At 41.5% G+C, this 18,136-nt stretch overlaps 1 protein-coding gene across 8 annotated transcripts in view; it reads right to left on the minus strand.

Moving 5' to 3' along the window:
- Window positions 1-18,136, minus strand: part of CACNA1A (calcium voltage-gated channel subunit alpha1 A) — a 340,921-nt gene that overhangs the window by 17,936 nt on the left and 304,849 nt on the right. For 6 of the 8 annotated variants that reach the window (XM_067463748.1, XM_067463751.1, XM_067463749.1 and 3 more), the window contains 7 exons: window positions 15,482-15,587; window positions 14,264-14,371; window positions 12,830-12,930; window positions 12,225-12,334; window positions 11,524-11,662; window positions 9,219-9,332; window positions 1,420-1,455 (listed from right to left, as the gene is read on the minus strand). In XM_067463748.1, the coding sequence (XP_067319849.1) occupies window positions 1,420-1,455; window positions 9,219-9,332; window positions 11,524-11,662; window positions 12,225-12,334; window positions 12,830-12,930; window positions 14,264-14,371; window positions 15,482-15,587 (714 nt within the window). The remainder of the gene's footprint in view (window positions 1-1,419; window positions 1,456-9,218; window positions 9,333-11,523; window positions 11,663-12,224; window positions 12,335-12,829; window positions 12,931-14,263; window positions 14,372-15,481; window positions 15,588-18,136) is intronic. The other 2 variants (XM_067463753.1, XM_067463752.1) reach the window with 1 other exon arrangement.

An 18,136-nucleotide genomic window follows, 5' to 3' on the forward strand; every position in this document is an offset into this window, starting at 1 on the left:
GACCATAGCCACCTCTATTCTGGTGCTGGAGGAACAATGTAAGTATTTCTTCTAGGATTTAATGCATTAAAATCCTTTAACTTCTTGCCCCATCATTTCCAGGAAAAAGCATTGTTTTTCTAGTGTGTCCACCTGGATTGGGGGAGGCGAGGGTGGTGTGGTGTGGTGGGACAGATTGCTGGGTGGCAAGTGTCACCATTAAAAAACTGTATAGATTGGGGCTCTCACGGTTGAAAACACAAAATCTACTGTGGGTTTCTCCTCAGGGCAGCTGAATCACCATTGCTGCCTTCCCGGCAAAGCATTTTTCCAGCACTTTCCAGCCCCACTTGTGAAGCTGCTTGCTCAGAACCAGGTGCCCAGCCATGAGATTACTCTTGATCCCATGCTGGGCTTGGCTGGGGAATGAATAGCAGTGTAGCGGTGGGGGAGGAAAAAAGTGGGCCTGCTCTGATTTTGGGCAGGAGAAATGTATGGCCATAAATGCAGTGTCAGTGTGCTCTATAACAAGGAGGTATGGCACTAAGGGTGGGGAATCCAGGGCATCTCTGGAACAGGATACTCTGAACTGGATTGTGTTGCTGATGTAGACAACCCTGAAGGGGGAAGTAACAAACATACGAACATCCGAGAAAGGAAGATGCATCTGATGAAGTGGGCTTGAACCTATGAAGCCTTTAAGATGTCACAGGAGAGCACAGTTGGTCTCTTGAAAGATTACTGAAAATGGAAGCAGGACTTGGCTGCATGAATGGTTGGCTCCTTTGTGACCTCAGCCAAAGGAGAATAGCAACAGAATCAAGGGAGGAGGAGGGAGGAGTAAAGCGATGATTGGAATGTTTATGGTGTTGCAGAATGATATAGAGGTGTTTTTCTGAGAGGCATCAGAAAGAGAGCAAGAGAAAGAGAGAAATTGGTCTAAAGGCTCCTTTGCCAAATGATCAGTTTCCATTGGAGTGACAACAGAACAGAATACCCAGCTGGCTGCTAAGCTGGAATGCTGAGGGAATATTTAGCACACACACACAGTATTTAGAAACTATCATGAGGCAGGAAAGCAAATGTGTGGCCAGAAGCAGAGAGTAGAAGCAGAAGGAAAATAATGTAGACACTTATGGAAGAATGTGAATAAATGAAAGAATGAATGCAGGATGAGACTCTTAATGAAGAGACAAGATGAAGACAAGATGAGGAGCAGACTGAAGAGCGAGATTTTTTGCCTGTATAGCCTTTAATGCAGAAAAAGCAAATAGCAGCTGGGAAGATCACAGTATGGATCTGGGAGAAAGAGAGGGAAGGAAAGGGGAGTGCATGAGGACAGACATCTCAAGTTGGCAGCTTTCCACTCTGAAGAGCCCCAGGGGAGGGAACGGGAGGCGGCGAGCGAACAGAGCTAGGAGCCCAGGCTGCAGTACATACACTGAGATTATTCCCTCGCGGTCGCGCCTTCCTCCTCTGTCGCAGCCATACAAGGCGGTGCACACAGAAACGGGAAAGAGAAAGAGAGAAGGAAATAAATATAAAGGCAAAGGGGAGACATAGGGCCAGGGTAGGGTGGGGTGGGGGTGGGGAAGGAACCAGAAATGCGGTAATGGGTTTGACGGGAGGAATGTAAGGGTAGAACAGTCAGATTAATGTTGGTCAGTTAGGCATAATATCAGCCAAGTTCTGGAAGCTCATCTCCTTAGATAAGTGGTTGTTATTGACAACCAAGATAGACAGACACCACAACGGGACAGACACCTCTCAGAAGGAGTGAGCTGAGCTGGGCAGCAGAGACAACAGCAAGGCCCCACACCTTCCCACAAACATGCTGCAACAAGCCCCAGCCACTGGAACCCTCAGCCACTGTTAAAAGCTGCAACATAGTGCACAGCCCAGACTGGGACAGTCACTCTTGCACACAGAGCGGCTCTTACCGATATTCTCGATTCCTTTATCTGCTCTTGCCAGTCCAGTACAAACGATGCAAAGCAAGGCAGGCTCTGCCTTGCAAATTAGGCAAGGCAGAACTGAGCAGGACTTGGTCAGTGGTGAAGCACAGATCTTCTTTAAGCTTGTTGACATTCACAACGTTCAGATATTCAGTCAGGACTTCCCACTGTTTCAGATGGAAGCAGCATTTGGGAGATTGTATGCTAACTCTGAAGCCTAATGAGAACAGTGTGATATTAATAATAACCAATACTGTGACTTTTTTTGGAAGAAGGACATTAATGGATAGAGTGTGAATGACTATGTGGCCTTCTTCATCTACTAAGTTATAGGTATCACTGCTATTCTCTTAATCAGAAGGCCTTGTAGTCTAAGAGGTAACTGATGAAAGCGATTTATTCAGCATCTTGATTCTTGCATTGTCTCAAACGGATATAATAGCTGCCTTGCTGTCACAACTATATCAACTACCAGTTATCCTGGATAGAGAACTGAGCACTGCCAAACAAGGGGAAATACATCACCAAAAATTGGAGAAAAGTGTGCAAAGATTTGTATATGCTCATGTATATCTGCAGAAAGGGAATAATCTTAAGAGTGAAAATGATGTTTTGAAAATAATATGTGTGCAGCTTGGCCTCCTTTTGCAATGCTACTTTGGCATGACTGAACTTGGGCTTGGTTGGGAAATGGGAGGTCTATTTGTCTAACATCTTTATCCCTCCTCCTCATTTCTAAGTTTCTGAAACTATGGTTGCCACAGAATATAGTGGGAGGGATTAGTCGGAGTAGGGACATATCATGTTTCACTGCCTTGGAAGTGACTAAATTCATTTTCAGGAATGCTGCTTGTTGGATTTTCCTATCACAGTCTTAACTTTCCTAATTCTGTTTCCACTTTCCACACCCTACTCTTAAGTTACAGAACAACTTCCTTCTTTAGTTTGAAGCACAGATGAGTTGTATCATTGTTAGAAATCAGTGAGATATGCATGTCTTTCTTCCTGTTTAAGCACTTTAATTTCATATTTTGTTTTCTCATCCTATTTCTCTTTCTCTCTTCCACCCCTTTGCCCTCTTTCTCCTCTTTCCACTTGAAACTCCTGGCTTAATGGCTTCTTTTCTTTTCCTATCCATCTCATCCCCTTTTCCTTCCCCACATTTCTCTCTTTAGTCCACTACATCTGGCTAAATGTTATCTTTTCCCTTCTCTCTCTCTCCTCTCATCACTGCCCATATTTCCCATATCAGTCATCTTCCTTCTTCCTGACAGCCCTTCCTGTCTCTCTTTCTCTTTCACCTTAATTATCATAGCTATGTTTCTGTTATTCCTCCTTTCCCGTTTCACTATTTCCTTCTTTCATCCTCTTTTTTCTGCTTCTTCCTGCTTCTCCTAAATACATTCACAATCTTCATTCTTCTTCTCCCTTCTTCCTCTTCAGCTATTTCTCCTTTTATCCTCCTGAAGGAAAATATGACTGAGATACATTGCAGCTTTAACCCTGTAAAGCAGTAAGTATTAAATTCTGTTAGGCCATGCTCTTGAATAAACATCTATAGATGGGATCGCCTGTTGAACTCTGATGTCCTGTCTAAAATATATTTTTCTGTGAGGGGCACTTATTAATGGTGCATGCTTATTAAACTCAGTCTGAAAAATTCTATTTTTGTCCTGAAAAGTTTATTTGACTGCACTACAACTCCAACATCTTACCAAAAACAGTGCTTGCAAAGATGTTAAAAATAGGATTGGGAAAATTTGCCTTGTTTTTTCTTCCTATTGATTAACATGCCTGTATTACTTAATATCCAGATAAAGACATATTTTAACTTGTTAGACTGTTTTTACTATTTGAATGAAATAGTGGCTGATAACAACACACTTTATAACATCACCATGAACCACTCCTTTTGACACACTCTTGTTATTGGAGTTTGAGTGTGAAATTCCAGAGCATGGGATTTAGTGAATAATAATAAATGGTATTATTTAAACAGGATTTAGTCTGTATCATCAAAGTGGGGCAGACTATGGTTATGTGATAACGGAAGTTTGCTATCAATAATATAGTACAATAATTGTAAAAACAAATATACATATATGGATATATTTGCAGTTTCTGTCTCCTCATACATTCCTCTTTTGTCTTAAGGCTACTTTAAGTTCAAAATACAAAAGTAGCTTGCATTCATTTGGGAGGGGGGAGATTACTCTGCAAAAGCAAATGGCTGAAGTCTTAGTTTGTGCACACCCTATTTTGAGAACTCAGTTGCCGTGTACTTTCTGATTAAGAGGCAAACCCAAAAAGCCCTGGTGCTCACAGGACTCCTGGGAGGCCGAAAGGGAACGCGTTCCATTTTGGGTTTCAGCAAGGAGAAGTATGGTAATTGGAGTTTGTGTTGTTCCCTCAAAGGCTGGTATAATTCTTTGTCTGTTTCAGTTTTCTTTGCCTATTTCAGTTACTGTCTGCACTCAAAGGGGCTTTAATAAATGACAGAGACCTGTGTATGATGTATATATGTGCCTTTACATTGTCTACTGACTTAATGTTGATCCTTTGAATTCCAGTGTTTTCATAAGCAAGGATCACTTAGAGGTGGCTTGCCCTTGCCTTCCTCTGAAACACAGTCTACAGCACTCACTTCCTCCTTTCACATTTTAGCCAGAGCTGGCCTTGCTTAGCTTCCAGCATGAAAAAGATCTGGTATCTCCAGGATATTTAGGCAACCTTCATGTTTTCTATGTTCAAAATAAATGAGTCAGTCCTTAGGTACAGATATGGCTCTTAATGGAATAGTTTCCTGGAGAGAATTAGTTCATCCTTTTCAGTCCTCTTCAGAAAAACTAAACAGTAACAAGAAAAAAGGTCCTGTAAAAGCAGTCCTGCAACTTACCACATTCGATCAAGGGGCAGGATTGTCTTAAGGACATTTTCTCTTCCTACCACTTCTCTAGTCTTTTCACAGGAGGAAATTGAGGCATACATCAGGTAAAGACCAGCAGTATTACAGGGGAGGCATATCTGTATCCATAGTCCTGCCTTTGAAGCCATGGTTACAACAGAGTTAGCAGTATGTGCTCATCACTGAGGGAAACATTTGGGATTGAGCAGGCTGTTTCTAAACAACATTAACTGTGGAAATTGAAAGGCCCCGATGCAAGTTTTCCCTGCAGTCCAAGACTTCACTACTGCTGTATTTTCTGTTTCTGTTCTCTCCCTGATCCAAATATGTGACAAACTGATGGAGAGTCAGAAGTCATGAGGAATTTGCATAGGCAGAATTTGGAGTTAAGTACAGGCGTGGGGAATACCAACAGAAAAAAGTGCCCGCTGGAAGATTTTGAGAACTATAGGACAAAAATATAACTTTTCCCAGCACTGCCTTTACGGTTAAGCAACCAGGTTAAGCACAAGCACAGGAAGTTCAAATGTGGTTACAAATCAGAAATAAACTATTCAGTGGAAAACGACAATAGTTAAAGGGGTGCAGAATTTTCAAAGGGTGTCTTCATCAGGACAGCACTCTGATAAGAACTGAGGCAATATAATGTATTTTAATGGAGTGTATAGGTAACCTTCCATTCTGAATTCTTTCTGTTGGCTACACTTATATCGTACTAAGATGAACTACAAAGAGAAGGAAGTGGTGACTTACAGGCTCTAGAAAACTCTAACAGGTCTTTATTTGGGTGACAACTGTGTAGAATTTAGTAGAGTCACCCTACTTTCAACTTCCTCTATTGCTTAAAAATTGATGGTAAGATCAATGTAAAAAAGTAAAGGAAAACCAGTGCCATTTACTTCTTTCTCCACAAACAGCCTCTCCTCTTCACCATGGGTATGAGCACAGCTGTGCTGAAAGCAACACTATCAACTGTCTAATTCTTCTCCAAGGAATTGGCTGCACTGTTAAGTAGGCAGCAGCACAGCGTATCTGAACAAAACTGGAGTCCAGGCCTACTTCTTGTCATAGTCAAGACTATGGGCTTTCTAACTCTTACTCAGACATTCCAAAATCCCCCACTCCTCTACTCTGGGTTGACCACCTAGATCTTAAAGCAACCGTTTTCACATTATCTACCTTGAGAGAATCTTTCTCGTGTTGACTCTTCTGGCAAGAAAGCCCTGCATGTTCCAGATGATTCAGGGAAATGCTCTCAAATAAGCAGCCAGTGCTTTCTAGTCCAGTGGGACTGCCTCAACTGGCCCTCATGGGTTGTGTGCTTAGAACATATGTTACAACTCCCTCACAGCTCTGTACTTGAAGGGAGTGCTGCTGGTAGTAAGGAAAGAGGGTTTTTTCCAGGTCTGTCTACCAATACTGATCTTCTCATTGAGGAACTCCAGGATTTTCCAAAGCAATATTTCACAATCATTGCCTTACAGTTAAAATCTTCCCTGCTGAATCAAAGGTCCCTTCCTGAATCTTCACTTTGATAAAAACCTGATGATAATGAGGGACTTTTGTTGGGAACACTTGAGCCTTATCAAATGAGCTATCCAGGCTACCCAGCCTTGGTGAGACAGACCAATAAAGGGTCACTGAATTGATGTGTTACTACCTGAAAGGCAAGGCCAGGGTTTTGCAGCCTAGTTGATTTAGCAGATGTTTTCAGCAAGGTGTAATGGTCTTGTGATTCAAGATTTAGGATCTTCTAAGAAGAATCTGGATACATATTTATTTATTCAACTTACACCCCATCTTTCTCCTGGAATAGGACCTATTGCAAGAAGCACTGGAGATGGTATATTGACCTTTTTCACGTCATAATATGCCCAAGCTTTCATTTGCACATATATACACAGAGACACACATATGCTTAGCCTGTTGATATGGCAATAAATGCTGTACACACCTGAGCATGCTGAGAGCAACTGCTGCTTGGCACATGCTTAGCAAAGAGCATTCCCTATCCCAAAGCCCATCATCCACTCTGCCCCTCCCACCTTGCACAACACTGGCTGCTGGGACTACATGTCACATCCCTAAAGAGATGGCTACCACCAAGCATGCTTCATGCCAGATCAGGAAGCAAACATTAATAGCAGGAAGACTGCTGCAGAAGGACATGATCCTTGTTTACATGGCAGCGCTGCTGGGACAAGGAGGCAGATGCCATTTTATTTGGTCCTTTCAATTTGTCCATTTCTGGTCAAGAGAAGGAAGGGTTGGGGACATGTGTAGCATAACAGAACAAACCTTCAGTAAAATAAAATTCTAGCCTCATCAAAACAACAGAAATGGTGCCTTCAAAGCAAGGCAACTTAAGGCAGAAAGTTGTGGTCCCTGAGGCACCAAAATGTGAAAGGGACCACAATTGGGTAGCATCGGGCAGGAACAAGATGCTAGATAACCTGATTGGCAGTTCCCAAACTCTTCAACAGAACTCTCTTGCAAAGCATATGGTAGATGATGCCTGACTCAGATCGTGTTCCCACCCTCCTCCCCTGACAAAGAGGTGCCATTTCTCTTCCTTGGATTACTCTGATTGTCTCCTGGGGTCAGATTTGTTCAATTGCTGCATTCACATGTCAACCTTTTTCATTTCATAATTTCCCCCTTTAGCTTCTCCAGATTTGGCCAGAGTGGGCTGAGCCCGGTTTGGTTTTCTAAGGGAGATATCATAAAATTGACATATGTGTACTGCAGCCAATGTTAATCCTTCTGGTTACTTGTTACTGATGCAAGTTGAAAACCATGTGTAACAGATACCCAAAGCCCTTCAGCCTGTCAAAGCACTTATTATAGTTTTCGTTTTTGTGTCAGAAGCAACTTGAGAAACTGCAAATTGCTTCTGGTGTGAGAGAATTGGCCATCTGCAAAGATGTTGTCCAGGGGATACCCAGATTTTTTTTGGTTTTACCATCCTTATGGGAGGCTTCTCTCATGTCCCTGCATGGGGAGCTGGAGATGACAGAGGGAGCTCATCTGTGCTCTCCCCAGATTCGAACCTCCAACCTGTTGGTCTTCAGTCCTGCCAGCACAAGGGTTTAACCCATTGTGCCACCGAGGTCTCCTCACTTATTGTAGTAAAGAAACTGTATATCTGCTCTGTCTCTCCTTTCATCACGCTGCTGTGACTGTCATAGGAGCCTGGCATCTGCTTCTGTCTTGTTGCTAGCTGATGAATGTGGGCTATTGGTCTTCTTAAACAGGTTGGGGACAAAAAGAGCAGGAAGATGCAAAATTAAGCAGAGCCTTCCCTGCCTAAAGCAGGGATATCAAACTACTTTTCAACAGCTCTTGTGTCTCTGAAGTTGGGGAAAGCTTAAAGGACATTTTAAAACCAGACACATAATATCTACAAGTCTTGTATCTCAGATCAAACCCATTATCCTGACTAAACAGAAGTAACTGAAGCCTTCCGGATGCTATTCCAGATCACAACTCCCATCCACTCTAGTCATTATAGCTAATGATGAGAAATATAGGAGTTGTACTCCAGCATCTGGAGGGCCACATAAACTGGTGGACTAGATTGGCCCATGTTTGACACTGTGGCCTAAATGGACTAAAGAAGCACTCTTTACATAATTAGTGGAATGGCTCCAGGCATGCGAAGGTGGTAGTAGCCCTAAGGCCAGAAGAGATGTATTAATAGCAAAATGCTAGTTTTGTAGAACTGAATGGGATAATTTTTCCATAATATTTAGGACCAATAAATGAGGATGACAGGTGGCTGCTTGCATGTAAGCTAAAGTACTGCCAGGAAGACAACATGATTACTACACAATAGCCACGACCTGTGGGCCAGATGAAATTGACAATTTCTATGAATTAAAAAGAGGGCAATGTAAATCACAGATAGCTGATGTGGGATTCAGCCTCATCAGTGTGCTAGATAAAAGCAACATTGATACTTCTCACTATCTGAGAACAAAGGCTTTAGCATGTGGTCATGATATTACTTGAAATTCTTCCTTGAAGCACTGAGTAGTTTTATTTGGCACATCCTAAAGCTAGAGTAGCAAACCCATGTTTCTCCAGAGACTTTTGGACAATTGCTTCCATCACTGCCAATCATGAGGGATGATTATAGGATTTGTGATTCAGCAACAACTTGGGGGAGGGGGGCAAATGTTCTTCACTCTTGCCTGACAGAATTCAGATGGAAGAGGTAGGGTCCAAGCAATGTTTCACTTTGCATCAGTACACAGAAGACCAAGCCAGCATCCTTGGTGTGGGTGACCACTAGGGTTATTCCTACCTCCAGGAGCCAGGGAAGAGAGAATCACCTCAGCCCTCTAGTTCACACATGGGTCAGAGAAAAAAACCCTCACCTGGTTTTCAGCAGGCAGTCGTGGCATGGAGGCTGCTCGTCCATGGCCTTCCATTGGCAGATACTGGTCACTGTCTGAGTAGCCATCCTTCACCATCTCCCGCATCTCTACAGACTGTATTAGGCAAGGCAAACAATGGAGTCAGAACACATGGAAAGCCAAGTGGAAAGACACCACTCCATTCTACATCTAGAGGACGTGGGAGGGATGGGATGTCCAAAGAGTAAGAAACTCAATGGATCAGTCTAGTTTTTCCAACTTCTGTCTATTGTTAACATCCAGTGATTTAAGAGCTTTGCTGCTATACATGATTCAGTTCCTCCAATGGTCATTATCCTTTATAAACCCACTTCCCACCTAAAGACAGAAATGCATCATGGAGGGAATTGACCCTTTGAAATCTAGAATTAATTTGGACAAGAGTTTCTCAAAATGTGCTCCTCCAGATGTTCTGGACTTCACTTCCTACAATCCCTCTGATCTACTAAAAGACAGGCCCTTCAGATGTTGTTGAGTTACAAATTACATCCTTCCTCATCATTACCTATGTTGACTGAGACTGAGGAAACTGCAGTTCAACACCTGGTGGGCCATGAGTTCCCCATCTCTGCTCCAAAGATGCCAGTGCACCGAAGATGCTGCAAAGCTCTTCATGGAGCTTGCTGGTCTTCTTGTCAGAAAATAGCGTAAACATTATATAGCTCCCTCTGCTGCCACAACATGTACAATTACATGAGGAAAGGAGAAATAATGCCGCCATTTCTAGCTGCTAGCGCACCAGCTTTCTTCTTGGGGAAAAAACATGTGATTTTCCTGCTTCTTGGCAGGGGGTTGGACTGGATGCCCATGAAGTCTCTTCCAATGCTATGGTTCTATGAAAGGTGACCATGTTAGAGTCGCAGGTCTAAATTTTGTCTTGAATGTTATCTCTGTTGCCAGTTAGTGAGACAATGATGCAAATTTTATTACCAGTCTTTTATTGTTTTATGCTCCCAGTCCCCACATATCCAAGAAGGGAAATGATTTCCAGCAGCACTGATATACCTTGAGACCAGCTTACCTGACAACAGAAATAATCCTTGAGGCAAAATGTAGTCCTGTGACTCTAATGTCATCACTTTTAATATCTTTGCCTAATGAAGAAGCTAACACTTTAAAAGCTTGCATTGTATATTTTCTGCATTTTGGTTTGTTAATAAAGGCATGACTCCTTTATGGATTTTTTTATTTTTTATATTTGGCTGCATCTGAATGTATTTCCTAATATCACCAAGCGCACCAAGTCATTGACATACTGGCAACTCTGGGAGAAGACAAACATAGGATGCGCAGAATGGAAAATGACCTGCTCACTGTATTTTATTCTCAAGTTATTCTGGACTCCACAAAATAATACAATATTGGTGTTTGGAAAATAAGTTAGTACATTGTGATTACACGTGGCAAGAAACTTCCCCACATATTTGTCTTAACGTCAATGCAATTCATACCTTTAGAAAACCTCAGCCAATATGATGAACATTAAATTACCATTTCTTTGTTACCAATATGGAGCCCTCATAATTTGGTGAAATTTTACTTGATTTCTGAAACTATTTTAAGAATCCTTTTTATTTTAATGAGGGGAAGTTACATGATCAAATTAATATAATGAAAAGGCAAGATGACCAAAAAGAGGAAGATTTCTGCTTAGAGAAGAAAAGTCTTGCAGTGGTTTCACCACAAACACATTCCACACTTATTGTGTTACTGAAGCTTCCCAAAATGTGGTTTGTTCTGTGCCTAACTCAAATCACACTGCAAACCAATTCTGAACCCATATTGGTCCAACCCATACTTTTGCCTTTTTTGGTCTATGCAATTTAAGCAATTTTTCCAAATCTAGATTATATAATCATAATGTCCGATTACTCCTGGGCTATAAATGTCATTTTCTACTTGGTTCTATCACAAAAACATGGAAAATGTTTATTAAACTGCAAAAACTTTGTTTTGGTGGACATCTTGCAACGCATTTTACTATATGTTTTCGATGAATACATCATAGAGTCTCAGGAAATTCTACTTAATTTATGGCAGCCATAAAAACAAAGTTTCTGAAGTATAACAACTACTTTCAAAGTAAGTACTACATATTTAAACAGGAAATAACACTTTCAAACCAGGAAAACATTTCTAATTTTGTTATATAGCATTATAATGACAGACTGATCACAGGAGGATGGATTGAGCAGGGAAAAGAGACACCAAGAAAAAGACAGATAGGCAATTGCTAGTCCAAACACCTTGCTGGCACATAAACCACCTGGGAATTGGTCCGGCTATTGGGTATCTCCTCCGGGTGCCCTCGCTCTGGACTCCATGTTCCTGTCTTCTGGAACATCTCCTGTGCTCTTTGCGTGACCCATGACTCGCTTGGTTTCATTCCCCCTTCCTGCACGCGCCTGGAAATAGACAGAAAAACTCAGACTCAAACATAATTCTACATAGAGCTTGAGACTGGTCAAACCGAGTCAACTCTTTGAGATAATGAAGTTGCTGCCCTGCCATAGCCAGGCATGTAACACTGGGATCACTCCTGGATTGAAGGATGGTGAGACAACTACCACAGCCTCCTATGGGAGATATGGAATTTTTTCTGCTATGCTAAACCCTCAGGTACTTGAAATATAACTACAAGCTGTGGTTCCAAGAACTTCAACAAATGCTTGGCAGGAACAGAATAGGGAGTTACTAGACAAATCAGGCTTCTCAGACTAACATATGTTAAATAAAAGATAACGATTTCATTTTATTATGCACTACTCTGGCATTTAAAAAGATAAATTGGAAGTTGATATGCTACTCAATATGGTGGTCCACGTATCAATGCCAGTCTGCAAGATCTCTACAAATCTCTGGCACGATGGGAATAAATTAATGGTCTTCCACATCAGATAGCTTAAGAAGCTCTTCTGTAGAACACAGAAGGCTTTATTGGCTAAGGCTTTATTGGCTAAGACTCACATTCCAACTCCTTGATCCAACTGTGAGGAAGGAAGAGCATTCTGCCCTTGGACACCCTCCTGGGTTGGGGATGGTGGCTCCATGCGCTGAAACATAAGGGGTGTCCGATTCTACAAGAAAACACAAACTAAATCAGAGTTTGACAATGAAAGAAACAGCAGTCTAATGTTAAAATTTGAATTCAATTACGACGGGTTCCATTGCAACTTCTTCAAGGACAGCCCAAAAATGGAAAGTTAATTTCTCCTGAACCAGATTCACAATGCTAGAATTGATTTGTTGATCCAGATCAACCGCACTTTATTTGTTGTCTAAAAGGTCATTTTTCCTTCTGAAAATTGAGCTATGGAAGTTAAATTTGTGTCAAACTGCATTGATTCCATAGTATAAATGCATCCCCTCTCGTCCTCTCAATCATACACACTCATCCTGTTCCCCATAGTTACTAATGAAAAAATCAGTTTTTAAACTATGACGTTCTTTCCACCCTTTAAATGTGAGTCCAAGAGCTGGCAGAAATTAGGTTTATTGAATAGACAAAAATCTGAGCCAGAACTGGGAGCAAAAGGATCTTTCCTAATTAATGTTTTATGTTCTTCACATACCTGCTCCTCCTGCAAAGCCTGCAACTTCTTAGCCTTACTTTGGCGGTAATATTCCATGATCATCATGGCTGCATAGATTTTGCCCACGGTCAGGTCGGTAGCTGCAAATTTTAAAAAAAGAGACTTTATTCTTCTTTTGGCACTGGTTCAACGGTACTCCCCAGTGCCTTGTACTGGTTTTGATTTCTCATCTTTTTGGATACACTGCAACTGAACTTGTGCAAAGCATTCAATTTGTCATTGAGTTTTGGGGTGGGAGCCCAGGTAAATATGTGAGGGGATGTCTACAGGTTTATCTGCCACATGGTGAATTACAGTAGAGGACCTGGTCTTTACAGGCTCCTAAGCATTGGGAGCAATTGTCCCGAAATAGTATAAGGGATCAAGACCAATGCTGATTGACAAAGGAAAACAAGACATCACTCCATCGTCATTTTTGGGAAGCACGTGGAAGTCCCATGCTCCTCCTCAAAGAGAGCTCCCTATCCACTTAATCTGTACCTGTCCAGTCAGAGGCAGCCAGCGATAGGCTAAGCTGTTCAGAGAACCCCCATTTCATCTGCAAAAGGGCAGCAGAAAGTGACGCAACATCAATTTTGAGGAGAAATAGAAAATAGTTTGGCACACTAAGGACCATGAGTTTATAGTGAGGAATCTGAAGGAAGTCTGCATTTCTTCTGATCTCCACATACTACCAAGAATTGGAGACAGATGAAATCATCAATTGCTGCCTCTAGGGGTGATGTGACTGATCTTACCAATCCAGCCAATCTGCTCTAAATCCATAGGGGTCTTTTGCAAAAACCCAATGTGACTGTAAAAAGCATGATTGGTCTTTTGGGCCCCCAGAGAAATCAGATGTATAGGGGCATATGAACAGATCACAGGGTGGCTGCAACAAGGTCTTGTCCATTCACTTCCAATAGAGGGAAAAAAAACCTCTCAGGACTAAAACTGAGTTTTAGTGGTGGTTGCTCCAAAATGACCAATCATATCCTCTAGATAGCATGACTATCTATTTTGTACACTCAAAGAAAAAAAGAAATAAAATGAAGAGAAAAAGAAGAATAAAACAATTTGAGGCATGAAGGTGGTGGCGGAAGTCCCCATAGCCATAAGTGGCTGATGTAGCTTCCAGATCTCTGAAGGTTGCCTACCTCCAGAAGTAGAATATATATGTAAGAGGTAGCTACAATAATGTATCCTGTGCCTTTTCAGTAACTTATACTTCTTTTGAACACAGATATTGTCACTGATGCCTGCCAGTTAGAATAATTATTGTTAATTTGGAATAACAAATGTAGGTAAGTGTGGAAATAGTATAATTCTCTGCATTAAGCAGACAGCTTTGCAGTAGTAAACATGAGTGTCCACAAATGAATTCAGTGTGATAAAATGTCAATGTAGGTAGTGGCAGTAAACAGCAGCTCTTACATTTATGAGGGGTTACCAAGAGATCCAGTGTTTTCTGGGACAAGTTCGGCCAGATTGCCATCATCTCCTTCCTCAGCTCTGAATCCATCTGCTGTTTGTCAGCCCCTCCTAGAAGATGCAACCCAGGAATGGGAGGTAAGTAATAGACATGTGTGCTCCTGATTGCTATCCCTGCCCATCTGAATATTAACATTTTATTGCTTTTGCAAATTTGTGTTTAATATTGAAAATAAAAAAAGCCATCGCAATCTTATTATCACAGCTGAGGACAACTTCTCCCCGAAATGTAAATACCACACAGTTTTGAGTTGGCATTTACAACTATTCCCTACTCAAACCTGGCTTTAGAAGTAGGTACAGGCAACTGTGTGAGACATCAAATACAGGGAGAGGTCAGCAGTTCATTGGTTGTTCTCCCTGAATGATTCTTTCCTAGGAAAGAGCTGTACATGCCTTGACTTCTGCTCTGATTCCCTCAACTGGCCTGGTACTCTCAGGCATGATGGAGAATTTTATTTTGTTGCCAATATTCCATCTACATATAAAGAACTGTATGCTGAAATGTAATGAGCAAGCTGGCCATTCAGAGGGAAATACTCTAGCACAATTCGCTCTCTAAATCTCTAATTTTCCACTTACTAGAAAGAGCCTTATTGGGAAACGCGGAGTACATTATGGCAAAACTTAGTTAAACTGCTTCAACAAGCTGAACTGCCAAAATTTCAGCCTAGGAACCAAGAAACCTTAAACAATGACAAGAACATCTAAACATATAAATCAGAAATGTTAAGACTCTAAATGTTGCTGGACCACAACTCAATTTTCAGTCTCACCATTGCCTAGCCTGATAGGAGCTACAGTCTAGCATCTGGAGGGATGTACCTCTGTTCTAAACACACTTCAGACCCCTTAGTCCTTCTCCTGGTGACTCTTAAAGAGTTGGTCCCCTCCTACAGATGGCATTTGGACAAGCTGAGTACCAGAGAGTCTTTTCAGCTTCATTTCACTGTGGGATGTGGAGTATGTGCTCTATGAACTTAGAGTTAGCAACATGCATACTGAATTTTATATTCTTCTTTCGGTTTAAGTATCTCGTACAGCATGTGCCACAGTAGTTTAAGATGGGCTTTCCTAAATCCACTCTCATTTCACAGAATTATCTAATCTATCAGATAAGAGATAATTCTCTCTAGCTGGGTTTATGAAGGCAATACTTACCTTTGGCAATCTTGATGTCAAGTGCAGTCCGGATCAATGCCATGAGAGTGGAATTGAAATGGACTGTATTATCATCTGCCACAGGCAGGTCCATACGAAGTAATCTCTGGAGAAATCCAAGCAGAAATGTATCATTTTATGACCCTAAAACCTCCCAGTTTGTCATGCACAGATGAACCTAAGGCACTTGAGGAGAACTCTGGGGTCAGGGGCCTTATGTTCAGTGTCCTCTACTATTAGTTGTTTAATGTTCTCTCATTCAGGGTCATGCAGATCAAGTATGAGTGCAATATTTGTAAGTTAATTACATACTGTTCTTGCTCTGCCTCACTTTTCTTTCACTCAATCTCTACTACACACAGGTATCATAAATTTCGCATCAATTTCAAGGAAACATGATTAGATTGTACTCCCACAAAATAACTAAACTCAGGTGGCAATCCTAAAAGTGCTGCTTCCATGTTCATCTCACAGAAGTAACGGGAGCTTGCTTCCAAGTAAACATGGTTAGGATTAGTCTGCAGGATTATCAATATTTTCCTTTCTTCTTTTTCTTCATTTTTTTTTGCAAAGAGGGAGGGGCAATCCCTCAAAAGGCTTTCAGAGAAGATGTGTACATTGTAGCCTCATTGAAAAGCAACTACCAGGCTTCGGTTCTCTTCTACGATGACAAGGAATCAAGAGCTCCAATTTTCCTTGCAAGATCACTCTTCTTGCACAGTTGGGAGATTGATTCTATTCCCTAGACTTCATGTGACATCATCCTCTCTGGAATGAATCCTGTTCGAGGGTTTAACTTTCACAGAGTTCTCCTCAAGAGTTCATTCGTTAAATATATAGCAAATAAAAAAGTGAAAAATAAATCAACAAAACAAAGCAAAATTCCGCCTTTTCAAGATAGCAGCAGAGCGAGCAGTACAGGGATGGGGGTCTAAGGAGAATGCACTGCAACCATTCAACAGAGCAGGTTATTATCAAGTGTGCAAGACTAGAAGCATGCAAAAAGAGCATGCAGCATGCATCACAGCACAATGCAAAGGCATCCACAGAGACACATTGAGACTCATTCATAGCTCTGGTATAGATTGCTCTAAAGGGAGAGGTCCGGATTGTGGGCTCTTGGTGCAAAAAATGGGTGCGCCCTTAAGGTAGAAAAGAAAGAAATGAAATTGACAGACTATGGGCCATGTGCCATTCCTCTGAGCCAAGGCCATGGGCTGGAGATCACACAAGATGCTCAGGGTGGGGCTTGACCTGCTAGTGCATTAGCTGAGATAGGCTGCAGACCAATGACAATGGGGGTTAGGCGATCAGGGTCTTGTGGGATAGTTAAGTGGATGTTATTGAACAGAGGTACACAGGATGACAACAGGTGAGATTGAAACAGAGAAGAAAGTGGGAGAGAAAGAGGGAGACACACATTCAGGTGATGATCAGGTGAGCAGGAAGATTCTTCAGGAACTTGTTGTCCAGAAAACCTGTTAATCTTGTGAATTCACCTTGAGTGAGCACTGAACAGATGCCCCTCTATGCTGTCTCTGTATGTACTCAGCATCTCCTTTTTGGGGGGTAATCTGTAAGAATGCTGCCTGTTCCTTCACTTTCTCTATGTTTCTATCTAATCATTAGGCTACAGATTGATGTGGCATTTCCCTTTCTTTCACATCCATCAGTACCAGCTGTCAGGAGGATCTGGGAGAGTCAATCTTTTCTTTCTCGACATATGCAGAATGGCGTGGAGTAAACTGTTAGTAATTTTCTAGACAAGATGAAGCAGTCATATTTCGCTCCTAGAATTTTTTTCATACTGGCAATTATAGATGGGATCTTAAGACATTTTTTCAGGTCACCTAGAACACCTGTTGAGATTTATAATTTTGTTCTGTAGTCAGAACTCAAAAGTCACACCACTTTGGCAGATCAGGTGGTTGCTTCTCTCAGAGGCTACTCCCTAAAATTTTGGTAGTACTTGATAGTATAATAGTATGTCATATATTAAATAAAGCAGCAAGGGAAAAGTTACAGTATGGATATGCCCAATAAGAACTGATTCATTTGCCCGAGGACAGCAACATTATGACTGTATTCAAGACGGTGGTTTTCAATCTCTGGTCTTCCAAATATTTTGGAGTTCAATTTCCAGAACCGCAGACAGTGTGGTCAATATCCAATTTTGGGTGCTAAAACCTAAACCATTTTGAGGAGCAAAGGTTGAAAACAATTGATTGAATAGCCAGCACACCCGAAAAGGATTGGTAACTCCTTTGCAGGTGTGCCACTCAAGGATTGATACTCCCATTTCTATTGTGAAATGTTTCTATTTTCAAATAGTGCAACACTGGAGCCCATACTCTCAAAATGTCATGGTTTGACATAGACAAACATGGTTAATCTTCTGTGGTTCCACTTTCTGCATTTAAAAGTCAAGTTTTCTCTCTCCTCTCACTTTTTAATTGTTGCAAACAGAGTTCAAAGTTCAAAATAATTTGCACTAGGTTAATAGAAGGAGGCAGTGCCTTGCACGTCCTATTGTCCTTTTCTATTTTTCAGCCTTTCCCAAACTCAACACATAAATTCCATGGTTTCTATATTCACAATAGTAGCTCTCTGTGTTATTTGTCAATAATAATGTCAGCTTCTTGATGCCTGGCCATG

This window comes from Anolis sagrei, chromosome 2, assembly GCF_037176765.1.
Source record: "Anolis sagrei isolate rAnoSag1 chromosome 2, rAnoSag1.mat, whole genome shotgun sequence".
Classification (NCBI taxonomy): domain Eukaryota; kingdom Metazoa; phylum Chordata; class Lepidosauria; order Squamata; family Dactyloidae; genus Anolis; species Anolis sagrei.